This window comes from Neodiprion lecontei, chromosome 1 (assembly GCF_021901455.1).
Source record: "Neodiprion lecontei isolate iyNeoLeco1 chromosome 1, iyNeoLeco1.1, whole genome shotgun sequence".
In the NCBI taxonomy this organism is placed as follows: Eukaryota; Metazoa; Arthropoda; class Insecta; order Hymenoptera; family Diprionidae; genus Neodiprion; species Neodiprion lecontei.
Window position 1 is genome coordinate 20,713,011 of NC_060260.1, and position 18,417 is coordinate 20,731,427.

Consider the following 18,417-nt stretch of genomic DNA (forward strand, 5'->3'; position numbering starts at 1 on the left):
TGCCAACCTGACAACTATTGTCTTACATGGTGACAACCTACAATTTCCCAGTTTGTAATGTTTATGCCAGCTTTACATGTACAGTGCAGGGTGTGCAATCCACAACTCCTTAAGACGAGTATTTTTTTGTTGCAAAAATCTTCGGCAAATCGAGTTTAAGATCTCTGAGAAATTTAAAGTTCACGTTTGGCCCATCCATGGAGACTTGTATCATCTTTCAAAGCATTTCTCGTGGAATAGAGCTATTGAATGCCGCAAATAAATCAAGCGCCGTAGTATGCCTCAAGAATGTAGAGGTCCAGTACCTCGTCGCAGATTCATTTTTTCCCTCATCCCAGAAGCGGACAACGATATCCATTTGCTCTATTTGACATACTTTATTGAGACTTTCATCAAACAAGATTACGATACTGGTCGATTTTTGAATAAGCTGATTGAGCTCGTTTTGGAAATAATTTGTTATACCGTACGTAATCATATACGCTGCTTTCGTCTTGCTTAACTGCATTTTTTGTGCGACTTCGCTGTCGGAAAATACGACTTTCATCAACAAAGTACTGCTTGCGATATTTCTGTGAGACTTGTGACACATGACTGCATGCAGGCACCATAAGACCTCTGCCTCTGTAGTCCGATCATTCGTAATAAAGCGTTTGATTCCCTGCGATTTCGGAAGATGCACATTAGAAAAACATATTTTGCTTTCGCAATTTTCGTCACTTAGAGTCGCTGGAGATTCCGCATAGTTTTTGTAGAGTCAACTATCTGTGATGGCACGTTATTGACCGCGTTGAGAGAGTTCAATACAGGTATCGTGTTCCTGGATCCATTTACGATAATACTATGGTTGGCTAATACCGGAAAGCTCGCCGTGACTTGACTCTTTGCAATTTCTTTGTGTTTTTTCATTCATGTGACTTGTCAAGGCCTTCTGACCATGTTGCTCAGAGAGAATGTTAAACTACATATAGAACATCGCGCAGAAAATTTGTTGGTCCATGTTTGGTTAAAGCAGCATTTCTTAGTATTAGTAGATATCGTACCGTACGTTCCTTCATACATTGACAAAGCCCTGAAAGAATAATTTGGCTAGTAACAATGATAAAAAAACGACTGATACTCTGGAAAAAGTGTTATATTCCGTTTAATTGAAAGCAAAATAATAACCGTTGGTAGAAATCACGTGAATAGGTGCACGTGTACCCGCCGCCACAGAGTATAGACTTAACTGAACAAGTCTTATGTGCCCGCTGAATCCAACTATTGGGGTACTTTGAGCGAGCTTAGTACCCCAACCGCCGGGAGCGCTCGCGGCGTTCCGTATCCGCTGCACGCACACATGCACCACTATACATAGGACCGCTATACATACGAGCAGGTGGCGACGTCAAGCGTTCATTTAGAGAACTAAATTGTCGGCTTCGACATGAACAGAGGACTTGTGCTTCCATGTAAGCCTATATTCTTCGCCGCCGCGCTGTTGCCATAGTTATGCTTGACACCTAGCGGCAGCAAATCAGGTCTCGCCCCACCGATGAACAATTCCATTTTTGACGCATGCGACCGAGAGGTGGCGATAATCAAGGAAGAAATAGGTGAAGAAGACAAACCGATATTTAGAAAAAATTACCGAACGTTAACAGGCTGCGAGGCATGGGAAAGCTTACACGGAATAAAAAAGCGTTATCTCAATATTGAGAAAAAAAAGTTGAGCAGTAGGAAAAGATCCAGTTAAATTTTGAAAATCCCTGACTTTTCTCTGACATCCCAGAACCATAAAATCCCCTGACAATTCCCGGATTTCCAGATTTCCCTGACCGCTGGACACCCTGACATTGGCGATCTGCATTACCTTCAAAACGCTGCACGCGTTGCCTACAATACGGCGTTACGGAGGAAAGTATAATTCATGCTGGATAATTGGTATTCATGGTTTTCAACGTTTTGCAGTCTCTGGTTTCATGGATTATTGCAGCAGTGCAAATATCGTTACATTATATCGGTTATACATGTATCTATGGTTTTACAGTCTTCCATACTCCAGGCTGTACAGTATAGCGTGAGTTGCTTATAGTGTAGCTCTCAGCTCCGAATGCGCAAATGGCATTGTCGAGTGTTATATAATAATTGGATGTAATAATGTTAGTTAATTATGTTCTTATTATGATAATGATATAATGAATAACGTATAATAATATTCTAGCTCTTTGTAGTGCGAAGATCTCGTAACATGGTTTTTGAGCCTTGGTTAGTGAATTTCATAGTTATTTCTATCTAAGGATATTCCGAATAGTTAGACAGTTGTTTTAATACCTTATGGTTACAAGATTCTCGTAAGAAATAACTGTTGGGATATTTCGGATGAGAAGGAAAAGGTTTCCGTATCAATTAGTTGACGATAATGTTTGGATGAAACTCGATAATAAACTTTATTGATTCATAAACAAACAACGTGGTTACTCGCTCTCCTTTTCCGGAAGACTAAAAAAAACTGTACGCACATCCGTGCACACCAGCGCTCCTCTGATTCATTTCCGCCACTCTTGTAAAGTATACCTCGTCCCCGTGTACCAACTAGATAAGCGAAGATTCTCTTTGTAGCCATCCAGTGCGCGCGACTATGTTTATTCAGGTACTTCGAGACTAGATTAACCGCAAACGCGATACCGGGACGAGATACAACCGCTAAAAACATTAGCGACCCGACCGCTTCTCGATACGGCACATCCTCACACTCGTTTTCATGCTCTACCGGATACAACGTGACATTACGATCAGCAGGCACACACACACTTTTCGCATCCAGCATACCAAACTTTTCTTACAGTTTTTCAGCATATTCGGACTGGTGCACGAACATCGATTTCTTAACACGATTTCGTTCGATCTGCAAGCCTACGAATCGCGACTGTCACCGATTGTTATCTTAAACGCACTCTTTAAGTAGCCTAGCACGACACCGAGCACTTGATTCGTTTTCGCAGCCACGAGGCTATCGTCGACAAACAATGCCAGGAAGACATTCTCATTCTCGACGCACCCCTTAGATATGCACTGATCCGCACTACCCTGGGAGAAACTGAATTTCTTTAAAAATTCAGTAAGCTTGAAGTTCCAGCACCTGGGTGCCTGTTTTAATCCGTAGAGCGACTTGTTTAATTTGCACACATATTCGCCACGCCCTTCCGCACTTCCTTCGACGATAAGGCTCTCGGAAATTTTCATAAAAATGTCCTCTTCGAGTTCGCCGTAGAGAAAGGCCGTGCAGACGTCGAACTGTGCCAGCTCGTAATCCTCTTGCGTCGTCTTTGCCAGAAATGCCCGAAGAGAGTCATAACGGATGACGGGCGCGAACGTCTCATTGTAATCTACACCCTCTCGCTGCAAAAAACCTCGGGCGCACAGACGCGCCTTGTATCGACACTCACCCGTTGCTGACCCCTGAACGACCTTGAACACCCATTTTGAGTCTATCAATTTATTGTTTGACTTCTTGTCGACTACGGTCCAAGTTCGGTTTTCATCGTGAGCGAGCAGCTCCTGATCAATGGCCTCCGACCATTTCGCCCCGTCCGGTCCGTTTACAGCCTTTCGGAATGTTGTAGGTGCCTTGCACTCTGTAAAATCAATGTCGTATAGATCCTGTTGGGCGGTCGAATCAGTCTCCGATCCCTGAGTTGACGTCCGACAGGTTCTCCACAATCCTCGGCCTCTGCTTCCTCGTTCGGCTGTTCGTTGCGTTGACCCTCTTGCTGCTCGTCACACTCAGCTTCCACGTCCGATCCATCAGACGCCTCGTTTTCTTTACTGAATTTCAGCGACTCTTCTTCGGACTCGCCCAAGCTCGTACTCTCGTCTGTGAAAGTTTCGTTAAACACGACATCGCGAGACACAACTATTGATTTCTTCTTCAGATCGTACAATCGATAGTTCGAGGATTCGTCCTGGTATCCCACCAGTACCAACTTTTTTGCCTTGTCGTCGAGCTTCTTGCGAGACTTTCGGGATATGCGCATACGCAATCGACCCGAAAACTCGTAAGGTGTCCCAGCTCTCGCTTCCTTCCGGTCTGTTGAATTAAGGCTGACGCCCACTACACCGCGGCGGACCGCGGCGGACCGCGGCGCAGTTACTGTGAGATGCGCCCACTATAGTCGCCTGACCACCCACCGATACTGTTTCTACGAAAAAGAGATATTCTTCAATTATCTGATGACCACCATTTGTCTCAGTCGTCATGGGCACACAATAAATATTCATGCATATTTGCCACTACTTCTTGATTACTCATTATGGATAGCTCAGATGAAGAAGTGTTTAACACGAAAAAAAATTACTAACAATTGTCCATCATAAATTCGATAAAAAGGAAAAAAGGATTAAAAATCAAATGTGCCCGATCTTCCACTCAACCGACAATGCTCATCTTTCGCCACAATTTTTGTTTCTACCTAAACTAACTATTTCGGGTGTGGTCCGTTGGAAAATCGAAATTTTTTTTATTTTGAAACACCCTATTATACATATAATATATGTATAGTAAAAATGAAATAAATTTTAGCTCAAAATATACTCTCTCATTTCTTATGCATAAAAATTAATACGCAAAATAAAAAACAGTCTTCACGAAATCAGCATCATACCCGAACAATAAAAAAAAAAAATTTTCACACAAAATAATCCGTTGATCATAACTTGTTGTTCTAAAACTCACATTTACTTAAATTTCCTTAAAAATGAAGTAATTACTTACGTAACATTTATTTAATATCCGTAGGATTTGTTTAAGATGTAAAAATGAATACATTTATTATTCGCAAGAACAGTGGAGAGAATGAAAAGAATCCTTGTAAACCATAACCATTTACATCAAAGTAACGCAGGTTACCCTATTTTTATACTTGGGATGAATTTCGGCATCGGTCGGGTGTTCACACTAGACGACGGCGATGCGCGGCGATGCGCGGCGCACCACCGAAATATTCCCAACCTGGAACTCGCGAAAAATTGTCGCGATCCGCCGCGGTCCGCCGCCGTCTAGTGTGAACACCTATATGGATAACTGTATGAGCGAAAATTTTGCCGCCGTCCGCCGCCGTCCGCCGCGGTCTAGTCGGCGTCAGCCTTTAATAGCCTGTTTGGTTGTGCAAATTTGTGTGAGAGATGGATTGGAGGATGATAAAATAGTCGGTTTTATTTATTGAACAAGATGGCTGCGTAACACGCTTTTATTTCGTTTAAGAGTACAGAGACTTGTTCTTGTATAAGCGATCAGAGCGACACTGACACGTCGACCATGTGCCTTCACGCGGACGCTTCGCTTCTCACGAACGGTTCCGATGTTGCACGAACGCCCATTCACATAAGCGCGTGCGCGCGTTCACATCAGCAAACTCTCGATGCTCGAAAAACATTCATACCAACACGGTCCACTCTTCGAACGCTGTTTTTATATTTTCTCTGCTCGAATGGGTCGTCCTGTTGAGAATATAGGCCGCCATACTCATGGCTTCAACCCACAGTGCCTTGGGAAAATTCGTGGCCCGAAGCATCGTCCTCGCACTCTCAAAAATCGTACGATTTGCTCTCTCGGCTTTCCCGTTTTGTTCCGGCGTGTGTGGTGCTGAATTTTCCATAACTATCCCTCGTTCTTTCAGGTACGCGGCAAACCTTTTGTTCTTATATTCACCGCCATTGTCCGACCTCACGATCTTCAGCTTTGCACCGAACTTGTTCTCGACCATTTTATCGTAAGCCTTGAATTTTTCGAGCACTTCATTCTTGTGACGAAGAAAGTCCACATGACGAAAATTCGAAGCTTCGTCAATGAAAGTAACGAAATAGCGAGCGCCACCCTGTGAATTCACCTGAATCGGTCCACACACGTCGGTATGCACGCACTCACCCGGCTTCAGTTCTCGCGATCTCGAACTCTCTTTAAACGGCTTTCGGTGTGCTTTTCCAAGCTGACAGGGCTCACAGAAAAATTTTCCGACGTTCTTTAGCTTCACGCCAGTCACACGTTCATTTTTCACCATGTCCTCGAGAGCACGCGCACCAACATGTCCTAAACGCTCATACCACGTTTTCAGATCGGCCGTCTATACATTTACTTCCATCGACTCTGTCGGTAACACCACGCGAACAAGCATTTGATAAATCTAGTTGCCGAGACCCACACCAGTCATCACTATTTCGTCCTTCAATGTCACTGTTACACTCTCCTCGTCGATCCCGATGAAAAAACCTTTCTTGGCACAGGCTCCCAACGCTAACAGATTTTTCTTCATCTCCGGAACATACAACACTTTCTCGAACCGCACAGAATTCCATCGACCATCGACAAAAGCTTCGAGTTCGATATCGCCCTCTCCCTCGATGTTACACTCGTAGCCGTTACCGAGTACGACCAAGCCACCAACACCCGTGCGGAGATTTACGAACCACTCACGCCGATAAGTAAGCTGACGAGAAGCCCCGCTGTCGCCAATCCAGGTTTCTGCCTCATCGACCTCGAGTAAGCGTCGCACTTGTTCGTCCGAGATATCGACGCGTCCATTCGACGTCGTCAATCCACCATTTTTCACGTTCGCCACGAGCACAAACTTCTTTGTTTCATCTCCATCTTTGGCTTTTCCCCCACCACTGGTCTTCCGAGGGCAGTCACGTTGCAAATGGCCTTTTTCGTGACACTTAAAACACTTTATGTTTTTTAGGTCCTTCTTTGGTTTCGAGCTCTGCGTTTTTTTCTTCGTACCGCCGCTCTTGATCGTGGCCAATACCTCGACTGCGTCACCACTCGTCACGTGCCTTGATTCCTCGCGCACGAGTCGCTCTGTTAAGCTTTGAATCGTCTGTTTCGCACTGTCGATATTGTCCCACGCCGTCTGAAACCCGTTGTATCTCGGTGGCAAACCCGAAAGAATTTTCGCCATCACGGTGTCGTCGGGTACTACTGCACCGACATTCCTTAGTTGCAACGCCATATTTTTAATTTTCGCAACATGTTGCACCACCGTATCACCCGATTCCATTCGATACGCGTGAAACTTGTTTAGCAAATACAACTTGCTCGACGACGACGTTTGTTCGTACTGTCCAGACAACGCGTCCCACATTTCTTTCGCGGTTCCGCACGTTATAAGAGAAATCAACTGCAACCTCTCGATCGACGTCGAGATCAGCACTTTCGCTTTCGCATCTTTCTCTTCCCACGCGCTCTTTACCGCCTCTGTGGCCTCCGCCGCCGGCACGTCCAAACCGTCCACGACACTATGCACTTTCGCCGCTCGAAACACTGCCTTCATCTCAAATTTCCACGTTAGGAAATTCGAGCCATCGAGCTTCTCGACGCGTCTCACCGAAAAATCGTCCGACATTTTCGCCTAGCAACTCGACGAAAAATAACTGATTTATACATAATTCCTCTCGGAACGTCCTGGGCCCATAACCTGTTGGGATATTTCGGATGAGAAGGAAAAGGTTTCTGTATTAATTAGTTGACGATAATGTTTGGATGAAACTCGATAATAAACTTTATTGATACATAAACAAACAACGTGGTTACTCGCTCTCCTTTTCCGGAAGACTAAAAAAAACTCTACGCACATCCGTGCACACCAGCGCTCCTCTCGTCAACCATACACACTGCACCTCCCTTACAGCGCACGCAGGCGCGGGAGATACGAGTTTGATAAACTCACTTTTGCAACAATAACGTCGACTTGCGTTTGCAATAAGAAAAAAAGGTTTATTATAATATCGTATATCTAGAGACATGTGCTTGGGAGCGGCCGTGTTCTCGAACTATCTATTGGAGCCCCGTGCTCAATAACGATAGAGCAAGAGTTGTAATAACGCATGCGCAACTACACATACGTTTACGAGCAACCGTGTGCTCTGAACACTCTCTTCAATAAGTTAGGTGGTTCTTTGGATTCCGTATCTTCTTCTTGTTTTTGTCTAGCTAAATGTAATCTGAGGCTGATTGTCAAAAAAAGTCGAAAATGGCTTCACCGAGTTAATTAATTTTTTTTCAACTCATTATCGAATTTTTTTGCACAAGTTGTAGTTTACATCTTGTTTGATGAAAATATTATAGTGGTCCCCAACTTTTTTGAGTTTGAATCAAATATAAAGAAAAAAAAAAAATTCGAAAATGAGGGAATGACAGATTTGTGAGGGAATGATTTTTAATATGATTTCACAATACTTAAAAACTCTGTAATGCACTAATTATTTTATTTTATAGCAAAAATATAATAATTCAACAATTTTTATTGTAAAACTATAATAATTAAACCCTTAATGTAACAATTTGATTGTCACGAACAAAACACATTGATCTTTAAAAATAATATTAATAATAATTAGTTCAAATCATTTAAATGACAAAGTTTAAGTACTATCATCAGTCTAAAATTTTACTTATGTTTATAACATAGTGAAGACAAGTACATATTTTCATAATAAAGACTTAAGTTGTAGAAAGATAATGAAAGCGAAGAACATACATTGCAATTTCACTAATCTAATATTTATCTATCAGTTTGTGCAAACTAATCGCAGTTAGCTTTAGTTATTTTTACATTCTTAAAGTTTTCATTTTTTTATCGACTTCTTCGTCAAAGTAACAACTTCTACTGAGTATCTTAGGGGGTTGAATTACTTGAAGAGGTCGGGCCAAGCATAAAGTTCTTCATCTTTAACTATCGGCCATTTCCAACATTTCAATTGTTTCTTCATACACCGTACTAAAGCCCCATCATCAGATAATGAAAGAATTTTACCAGGATAGACCTCGTTATTCCATGTTATAAGGACATGATCACCAACTTTATATTCATAGGTACCCTTTTCAGGAGGAATAGTTTCAGAAATTTTTACATCGCTTGGTACTTTAACGTCTTTTCTTTTACGTCGCGTTGATACTGCAAGTTTGTCCTTATTCAATATATCAAAAATTTTGTAATATCCAAGATGAAAATGTTGGCATTTTCCAATGCAGTCAAAACAAGATAAGGTTCTAAATTCAAGCACATTATTCGGAACCACAAATTGTCTGATTTTTTGAGTGCCAGGAAATGTAGAAATATAACTAGATTTTTTTATCAAATTATCAGCTTTATTGATTTCTGCTGTACTTACCTCAATAAGCATTATTGAGGGACATTTTGAACTCAGAACATTTTTAAATACATTTAAATCTGTCACATCTTTTCCTTCAGCCATGGCTTGATCGGCAAACCTCTTTAAGGTGCCACCAACACCATCCGGTGCTTCTTTGCTATGCCCAGGCTCAGAATAATTCCAAGTAAAATTATTTATACCTGGTAAAAAATATTTTAAATGATGAGAAACAATGTGGAAGATAAATTTGTTTTTGTATTGGTTAACTGGGCTGTCCCTCAGAAGGTGTACAGTATGGATGTTCGGTCTATGAATTTGAAGCCAATCGAATATTGGTTCAAGATGAGCCCATACTGTTATTGAGTCATGTCGAATATTATTGGAAAGAGTACAGAAAGATTGTACTTTAACAGTATTATCAGAATTTTTCAAATATAACACGCCAGTATGCAGCGTGACTTGCTGCCGACCACTACGGAAGTGAACTGCTTGAATTTCTTTTCTGTATTTGCAACAATAATTTTCACTAAAATCAATGTGGATAAGCACTTCATTTGTTGACAAATTTTTTTTTAACTGTGTCATCACTTAAATTGGTACTGATGTGCAATATTTACAGCATGTAGCAAAAATGATTTCAATGTATCTTCTAATACTAAAATTAATTCTTTCAAAGTAACAGTTATTTCCTTCTTCAGAGGCTTATGCACTGTTTTCGTCTTACCATATTTTTCACACGTTGCATTTTCATACATCCATTGTCGATAAATAACAGTTTTAGTAGCTTGCGGAAGGTTGTATTCTACAGCCTTGTCTTTACAATTTATACATTCTCTAAATAAACATTTGGTACAGTAAATATCACATGTTATATCTGATAACAAACTTAGAATGTTATTGTTAGATTAGGTTGGAAAAACGAGTTTTACTTGAAGAATAATTTCTTTAATTTATTGTATAAACGTATTGAAAATATTATAAATCTTTCTCTTCTCAAGCATGCATCTAGACTAGACAAAAAAAAAAAAAAACGATGAAAGAAAAATGCGCGTCTCTCTCGACCACAGCGCTTTGTGCGGTGTGTGCCAGAAATGCACGTCTGTACAGTCGGTAACAGAAACATGCTTAACTTAACTAGCTTTAACACTACCGCCGTTCGAATGTTTCTCGTTCGCCGTTATCATGTTCAACTTATAACATAGATCTCTGAAACGGTCTCGCGGCAGCGCTTTTGTAAATATGTCCGCTCTTTGGTTTTCAGATGGAACGTATTCAACTACGATTTCTTTTTCGTTCGCTTTTTCGCGGATGAAGTGAAAGTGAACATCTGTATGTTTTGTCCTTTTGTGAAAGACTGGGTTTCTGATTAGTTGTATTGCGCTTTGATTATCGACGTAAAGTGTTGTCTCCTTGTCGCAGGGACACCCGATGTCCAACAATAACTTTCTGATCCAGACTAATTCACGAGCAGCTGTTGATTCAGCTATGTACTCGGCCTCTGTCGTGCTTAATGTTACCAGTCTTTGCCGCTGTGATGACCACGTTATGGCTCCGTTTGCAAGGCAGAAAACGTACTTCGTGGTCGACCTTCGCGTTTCTAGGTCCCAGGCGTAGTCGGTGTCCGAAAAACCTATCAGCTTCGCTTCGCTACCGCCGCTTCGATACTCGATGCCATAATCAACCATGTTTTTCAAGTACGCGAATATTCTCTTTACCGCTTGTCAATGAGATAAGTTATGTTCATTTATGTTATGTTATGTTCATACCGAATTTCTCGATTATTTTCTTTGTGTACGCGCTTTGACGAATCATAATTTGACCCGTTTCTCTGTTATGTTCGATCTGTAAACCAACAAAAATATTTGAGTCTCCGATCGTTATTCTAAAGGTTTCACTTAATCGTCTGATGATTGTCTTAAGGGGGGAGCCTGCTTTAGAGGCTTCAAAAAGTCTATTTTTTTTTTCTGCATAAATGTCTTCCCAAACTATCCAAGAATGTGTCCCTAAAATTTCAGACGAGAATTCGAAATATTTTCGGAGTTACAGAAGAAATAGTGAGCAAGCGTCGAGCAGGTATACGAGCGGTTTTTTGAAGTTTTGAACCAGTTTTTTGAAGAGTCTGAAGGGTAACTCTATGGACCAGGAATCACTGATTAGCATATTAATGCGGTAAGTTCAAGAAAATTACGATTTTTTATATACGAAAATTTTGACGCATGATTTTTCGGTTTTTCATTTTTACGATTTTTCCTAATTGGCGGGAAAGATTGGGAAAAAACTAAACGTCCTATCGAAACGAGACAAATTGCATTGTACTCGGGATTAAATTTTCTTCTAGTTGAACCTAAAAAACCTTAAGAAAGTTAAGATTAACCCACTTTTTAAACAATCTAAAGTGAATTTTTTTTTTAATTTGCGAAAAATTGTTGAATTTTTCATTTTTTGTTCAATTTTCTTGCATTAACTAGAAGCTATACTATTGAGAAGTAACAATTTTTTTGGGTACTTTGTTTCAGATGGAAATTGCGACCTGCACCTTTCCTGCCGCACAACAAATGCACACTCGAGACGCCTCGGTGAAATGCTTGTACCAGGCATAATATGACATATATCTTAATGAAAAAATTTAAGAAGACTGCTGAAATATATAACAATAAAACCTGGCAGTTTCGTTTCAATCGGATATTTCTTTCCTTCTCAAAAAAATCCTTGAAAAAATCGATTTTGTGAAGCCTCTAAAGCAGGCTCCCCCCTTAAGGGTCTCTACATTGTCTGAGGCTACTAGCCTGTCATTGATGAACAGTGCCAGATCCACTTCGTGGGTTTTAACCTTTTCGGTAAACACGCATTTATCTGCTTCGTACTCTTTAAGATTAAATTCACTTAAAAACTTTTTGAATCTTTGATTCCAGCAACGTGGAGCTTGCTTGAGTCCGTAGAGGGATTTCTTCAGCCTACACACGACGTTCCCAGGGTCTTCTTCCAACTTCAGTCCTTCCGGAATTTTCATAAATATTATTTCTTCCAGCTTTCCATATAAGAAGGCAGTTTGAATGTCGAACTGCATTACTTCGAGATTTTTCGCTGCTATTGTAGCTAACAAGATCCTAAGCCAGTTATACCTCACGACCGGAGAGAATGTTTCCTTGAAATCGATTCCTTCTCGTTGTTGGAAACCTCTCGCGCACAGTCGAGGTTTGAAGCGGTGTGACTTCCCGTCAACGTCTGTCTTCCGTCGAAAAACCCATTTTGAATCAATCAGTTTCATGTCTGGTGTTTTTGTTACGATTTCCCACGTACAATTGTCTTCATGAGCTTTAAATTCTTCGTGGATCGCACTTGCCCACTGCGTGGCTTCAGTGCTCTTCGTTGCTTCTTCGTATGTTAACGGGACCAGATATTCGGCCACTTTTGCATCGTGTCTGTACCTTCTCGGGGTTTGAATTATATTTCGATCTCGCAGGACTCTTTGATCTTTGCGTTCTTGCTCGTTCTCTCGTGCGTTACCTTCGTTGCAGTCTTCTTCTCGTTCTCTGATATTGACGTTGTTTTCTTCGTCGTTAATCTCGTGCTCTTCTTCGTCGTTTTGATGTACCTCGTTCCTCGGGAGAAATATTTCATATTTGTCTTCTTTTTCGTTCGCTTCCACTGACGCGACGGCGACCGAATGTTCTCGTTGAATACGACGTTTCAAACGATGCTGACTTTCTTCTTTTCGGGATCGTATACTCTGTACTTTGTTGTGTCTTCCGTGTATCCGACAAAAAACTTCTTGGCTGCTCGAGCGTTGAATTTTTGGGGGAATTATTTTGGGGTGTGTACATACGCATCTGTTCCAAAAATTCGGAGTTGTTTTAAGTTTGGTACCTTCCCAGTCCAAGCTTCGTATGGCGTGACAGCTCCCCTCGTCCACACGGTTCGATTTAACACATACGAGTATACCGCGCAGTTTGTTGCTTCCGCCCATAAAGTCAGTGACAGATTTTTTGCGATGATCATTGTACGGGCACTTTCAACGATCGTTCTGTTGTCACGCTCGGCCTTACCGTTTTGTTCCGGATTGTAGGGTGCTGTTGTTTCTCGTTTAATACCGCACTTTTCAAGGAATTTATCCATCTGCTCGTTATAAAATTCTCGGCCATTATCGATGCGGAGTGTCTTCATTTTTCTTCCGAATTTGTTCTCGATCATTCTTTCGAAAATTTTAAACTTTTCGTATACTTCGGATTTTCGTTTCATAAAGTAGACGTGCCTGTAGCCGGTTGCTTCGTCTTTAAAGGTGAGGAAGTACCTTGATCCTCCGACCGAGTCTGTCGACATCGGCCCACAGACATCGGAGTGCATCTTTTCCCCCGGATTTGTTGTCTTGTCGCGTTCCAATTTCTTGTTAAACGGCAGCCTGTGCGTTTTTCTAAACCGACACGGCTCGCAGAAAACGTCACTTTTGTCTGTGAGTGTCACACCACTCACAAGTCCCTTTTCTGCTAGTTCACAAATTGCGCGCTTCCCGACGTGTCCTAGTCGCTCGTGCCACAAGGTTAAGTTTTCAGTGGCTACATTGGCTTCTTCGTCACTGCCTCGTTTCACAACCTTGAAAAGCATCCGATATATGCCATTGTTTTGCTTCATACCAGTCGCGAGTATTTCGCCATCGCGAGTTACGAGAGCTTGATTATTTTTGAAACTCACGCCGAATCCTTTTTGGGTGTACACTCCGACCAAGAATAGATTCTTTCGTAATTCAGGCACGTATAATACGTTTTCGATTCTCGCGTCTAGCCACACTCCGTTGATCAGTTTTTTGATTTCAACCGTGCCTTCACCGGCAATGTTGCAGTTTTGGTTATCGCCGAGCGATACTGTAGAACCCGTGTTATCCGACTTGTAATCGGACAGCCAATCGCGTCGGTAAGTCAGATGGCGCGACGCGCCACTGTCGATCAGCCAGACTTCACTCTGATCGGCATTCATAATTTTCTTCTTTGTCCACAGCACATTCGCGTTTTCCGCACTTTTCGAGTCCGACGCCGCCGAACCGTCCGTTTCCCTCACGAACGCACAATCACGTGTTTTTCGGGCATCTTCACGTGACTTTCGCTTGTTTCGACAGCGACTAGCGAAGTGTCCCATGCCTTGGCATTCGTAACACTGCACTTCTTTCATGTCCCGTTTATTTTCAGTCTTTTTATTTTTAGCACTAGTCGATCCTTTTCCACAACGATTTTTGGCTGTCGCAGCCAGCGCTTACGATGCTTCTACTTCACCGTTGAGCCTTGTGTCTTCTCTTATGAGCCGTTCCTGAAGGTTGTCCAGCGTTTGCCGTGCAGGATCTACGCTATCCCAGGCTACTTGAAGCGTGCTAGGCCGCGTGGTGGAAGGCTCGCCAGTATCTTTGCCATTATCGTGCCGTCCGACACATCTTCGCCGATGTCCTTGAGTTGACTGGCCATGTTTGTTACTTTTGCCACATGTTGAACTGCCGTGTCCGATTCACTCATTCGATATGCGTGGAACTTTTGTATTAGTCCCAGCTTATTAGTCGCGGTTTTCTGTTCACGAATTAGGCACAGTTTGTCCCACATTTTTTTCGCAGAAATACATGATACACACACTTGTTGCGTCTCTTCGAGATTCGATACTATTATAAACTTTGCCGTTGCGTTGTCCTTTATGTTTTTCTTCAACGCGGCTGCTTGATCGTTGCCTGCGGCCGGCTCCGTCCTCGTGCCGTCCACGACGTCAAGAATATCATTCATTACGAATAACGCATTTACCTGGGCTTTCCAGCCATGGAAGTTTGTTCCATCTGATGGGAATCGATATTATATAATGTATTGTGGAACACGTTTTACATACATGCAAAAGTAGACTAGATTTTATTACTGTTGGGATAAAATATAGTATCATACATATAATACTACTACACTTGATACTCATGTACATATATATATACTGTAACGTGGCAGTTCGGTTAGGCCCGCCCGTTACAAGAGACTCCCTGAACCCTGGGCGAGATCCTGGAATCAGGGTTTAGAAAATCGAGTCGCGGAATAATCTTAGAGAGCGCCAGAACTGGAGTCACGCACCCGAGCTTCGACAGGGACGAAATAGAGCATTGCGACCAAGATATTTCAGGCTTTTGTTTTTCTTTTTTTTTGAGTGCACCGGCTACCCTACAGCGACCGACTCCGACGCTGAACATCTTTCGAGGCAAGGCGAAACCACGAAGATCTCGCGGGAAGGACACCGAGGCTGCGGAGGGGGAGGCAACGCAGATCCCTGCAGCGCGGGAATCCAAGGCGGACGCGATTCCCGCTGGCAGCCGGCGCGCCGCAGCCTCCCCGCTCACCCCGCTTACGCCCAACCAAGGCAACTGCGAGGTACCAGCTAGCGACGAGGGAGCACCACCCCACCCAACCCCAGGACTACGTAGAGCTGCGCGGGAGACGACATCGCGATCTAGCCTTAAGTTCTGCGCCGCGTAGAGACGACAGGTGCGCGGCAAGTTGCGCAGTACCTTAAATCGATGACCGATCGATTGTTGCGCATTCTTAGGGTGATGACGTCACGCAAAATTAGCGCGACGAGATCGGCGTTGCGACCATCCGAGATCACTCGAGTTCTGGCAATTGCGTAAAGTAGTCGAGGGATTCCGAGGTTGAGTAGAGTTTATTGAGCGTCAGTAAAAGGAACTGTTACATTGCGAGGACGATGTCAGGGACCCGCCACGAGGGTGTAGGTGCATTCGTACAGTGGATGTGGAGCGGTAAGCGCTGCTGATATTCTTGCGATCGAATTTCGAGATTAATTGAGTAAAGGCTTATCAGATAAAGGATAGCCGTTTTGGAATTTGCGTGTCGAAAAACACTCGAAATTCGTTTGCCGATTCTTTCGCTTCGTGACCGTAGCCTGAGTTGCGCGCGAGGGAGTAGCGTTAATTTCGGGGAATCCAGGAAATCGAGTCGAGTCACGGGTTGAGCCGAGACGTCATTGCCTCGAGTTTGAGTGTAACCGAAGTTCGTTACACGGGGTCATTTTACTTCGTCCGGTACACCCTCCATTCTCGTGTAGGTCGCGACCGTCTCACGGGGAGCATTCGAATTCGCGACTGCGTCCCGCCGTCGCAGAGAAAGTGAAGTTCGGGTGCGCGCCACTGATATATATATACACTGGATTGGATTTAAGCGTGGTGCCGTCACGCCAATTGAACGGTAGCCATTTTGTACAGATTCTTGTCACTTCAGATATATATAAATATATACGTGATATATGTATGTGTATATAATCGATTGTGTTGGAAAATTACAGTAACAATTATTGAGGTAACAATGAGTACCTGCGTTTTTTGCAAAACAAAGCAATCAAAATATTGTGGGCGATCATTTCACAAGTGAGTATACAACGCTGAAGCGTTCTGCAAATGATAACTTGCAGAGGTTATGTCAGCATACGAAGTATTTACTAATTATATTTAACGAGTATTATAACGTACGAATCGTGTCAGTAAAAATTCACAATATTTGAATTATGAACCGATCTTATTATAATTGAAATTGAAAACTCGGGTATTATTGACTCAGGGATTAAATTATAATTCGATATGTAGATTTCCCGTGAAAGATGTGTTGCGCCTTCAGCAGTGGTTAAAAGAAATGAAGAGGAAGGACTGGAAGCCAAACCGAAATAGCACATTGTGTTCGGCTCATTTTACAAATGACTGCTTTGATAGGACAGGATTCCTAATTACATTGAAAAAGAACAGTGTACCAACTATATTTGACAACCCAAAATCAGAGTGTTCATCTTGTCACCGATTAAGGGAATATGGACGTGGCTATTCATTCTTCAAGTAAGTACCGTTACTCAATGCAACATAACGTGTGAATTAATAAATTTAAACTTTGCTTGTTATGTAGGTTCCCATTGGATGAACCTGATATTATGAAGCAGTGGATCGCAAATATAAACATTGGTCCGTGGTCTCCATCAAGTGATAGCTTTCTGTGTTCCGACCACTTTGAACTCTCTTGCTTTCAGAAGAAAAGTAAAAATTATATAACTTTACGAAAAGGCAGTATCCCAACGTTATTTGGTAAGATCTGAAACTATTAATCCCTTTTAGGTCAGAGAAAACTCAGTGTGCATAAAGACACGTTGATGTGATGCACTATTGCGTCAATGTCGTCGAAGCGGTTAATTACCTACAGATTATAAAGTGCTCTGTTACAGAAAAATCGTGTGTGACACATTTCTGTGTATTTCCATAGTCGTTATTTATTAGTAACTTATCTGTAGGTGAAAACTTGCAGCAGACCGAATTTCAGGATGAATCCGATCGGCCCACCACAGTGAATGTAACCAAATTACATGAGCACCTACACATTTGTACCTGATTTGCATGCTCAGATATGTACATCTTTTTTATTTTCTTTTGATTGTGCTTGTAACTTTTTCTTCATGTGAATGGATTGTGGATTGATACTACTAATTATATTGTTGTGGTTTATCGCACGCAACTCTATAAAAATTCCTTAACGTTTGCAAGGAATGTTTTATTCTCCATATTTTTGAATAAAGTTTTTACTCACCCAATTCGATATAGTTTAATTCAAAACTTTTTTTACATGTCTTAAGCTCCACTTTGATGATCAATGGATGGTAAATGAATTCCCTAACGGTTGAATTAGTGTTATACAAATTTTTGAATAATCCGTATGAAATTCAGCCCACCATAGGATAAAGGATAATGGACGGAAACTTCTTAGAATTGAGGACTTCTTTTGAACATAAAGAAAAATCACGCTTAAATACAAGTTTTTCGTCATATTATTTAATGATCTTTTACATCATATAATTGTAAATAATAATATACCTTCGAAAAAATGATTTGTTCTTCATTTAATGTATCAAACATTATTTTACTCGTCAAAAACTTTTTTGTGTGACGAATATATCGTTAGATTTAAATAGCATATTTTACGCAGTTCAAATCTAGCGCGCATTCTGTGACAACTTGCTGTACAAGATGGCGGAAATTCAAGTGTTCAATTGGACACACGAGCTTACACGTAGAGTATACGGTAATATCCAATCCAGTGTATATATATATCAGTGGTGCGCGCTGATAAAAATATGCGTTCTTAGAGGAGGATTGCGGGTGTCGCGACGAGCCTCGCCTCAGTTTAGTTTTTTTTTGCATTATCAGTTAATATTAAGTTGGCGATCAGCGCCATTTTGTAAAGGCCGTTCGCGAACAGCGCATCGAGTCCGATTTTGTTTTTGGTTCTT

The 18,417-nt window shown here is 41.9% G+C and overlaps 1 protein-coding gene across 3 annotated transcripts; it reads left to right on the forward strand.

Annotated features, from left to right (window-relative positions):
* Nucleotides 1–16,271: 16,271 nt before the first annotated feature.
* LOC124294663 (THAP domain-containing protein 1-like) lies at nt 16,272–18,015 on the forward strand. Of its 3 annotated transcripts, XM_046740971.1 has the most exons (5): nt 16,272–16,340; nt 16,438–16,519; nt 16,736–16,978; nt 17,046–17,221; nt 17,425–17,757. In XM_046740971.1, exons 2-5 carry the CDS (start codon nt 16,458–16,460, stop codon nt 17,520–17,522), a joined length of 579 nt encoding a protein of 192 aa, XP_046596927.1. In that variant the 5' UTR covers nt 16,272–16,340; nt 16,438–16,457; the 3' UTR covers nt 17,523–17,757. The 3 variants fall into 3 exon arrangements, with proteins under 3 accessions (XP_046596927.1, XP_046596933.1, XP_046596922.1); XM_046740977.1 differs by lacking the exons at nt 16,272–16,340; nt 17,425–17,757 and adding an exon at nt 17,764–18,015 and having other exon boundaries at nt 16,351–16,519; XM_046740966.1 differs by lacking the exon at nt 16,272–16,340 and having other exon boundaries at nt 16,354–16,519.
* Nucleotides 18,016–18,417: the final 402 nt, after the last annotated feature.

Excerpts from the sequence above, each read along its gene's own strand:
- LOC124294663 (XM_046740971.1), top strand. The coding sequence starts at position 16,458 with ATGAGTACCTGCGTTTTTTGCAAAACAAAGCAATCAAAATATTGTGGG. Across the intron at positions 16,979-17,045 it reads CGTGGCTATTCATTCTTCAA|GTTCCCATTGGATGAACCTG; the intron begins GTAAGTACCGTT and ends CTTGTTATGTAG. Across the intron at positions 17,222-17,424 it reads CAGTATCCCAACGTTATTTG|GTGAAAACTTGCAGCAGACC; the intron begins GTAAGATCTGAA and ends ACTTATCTGTAG.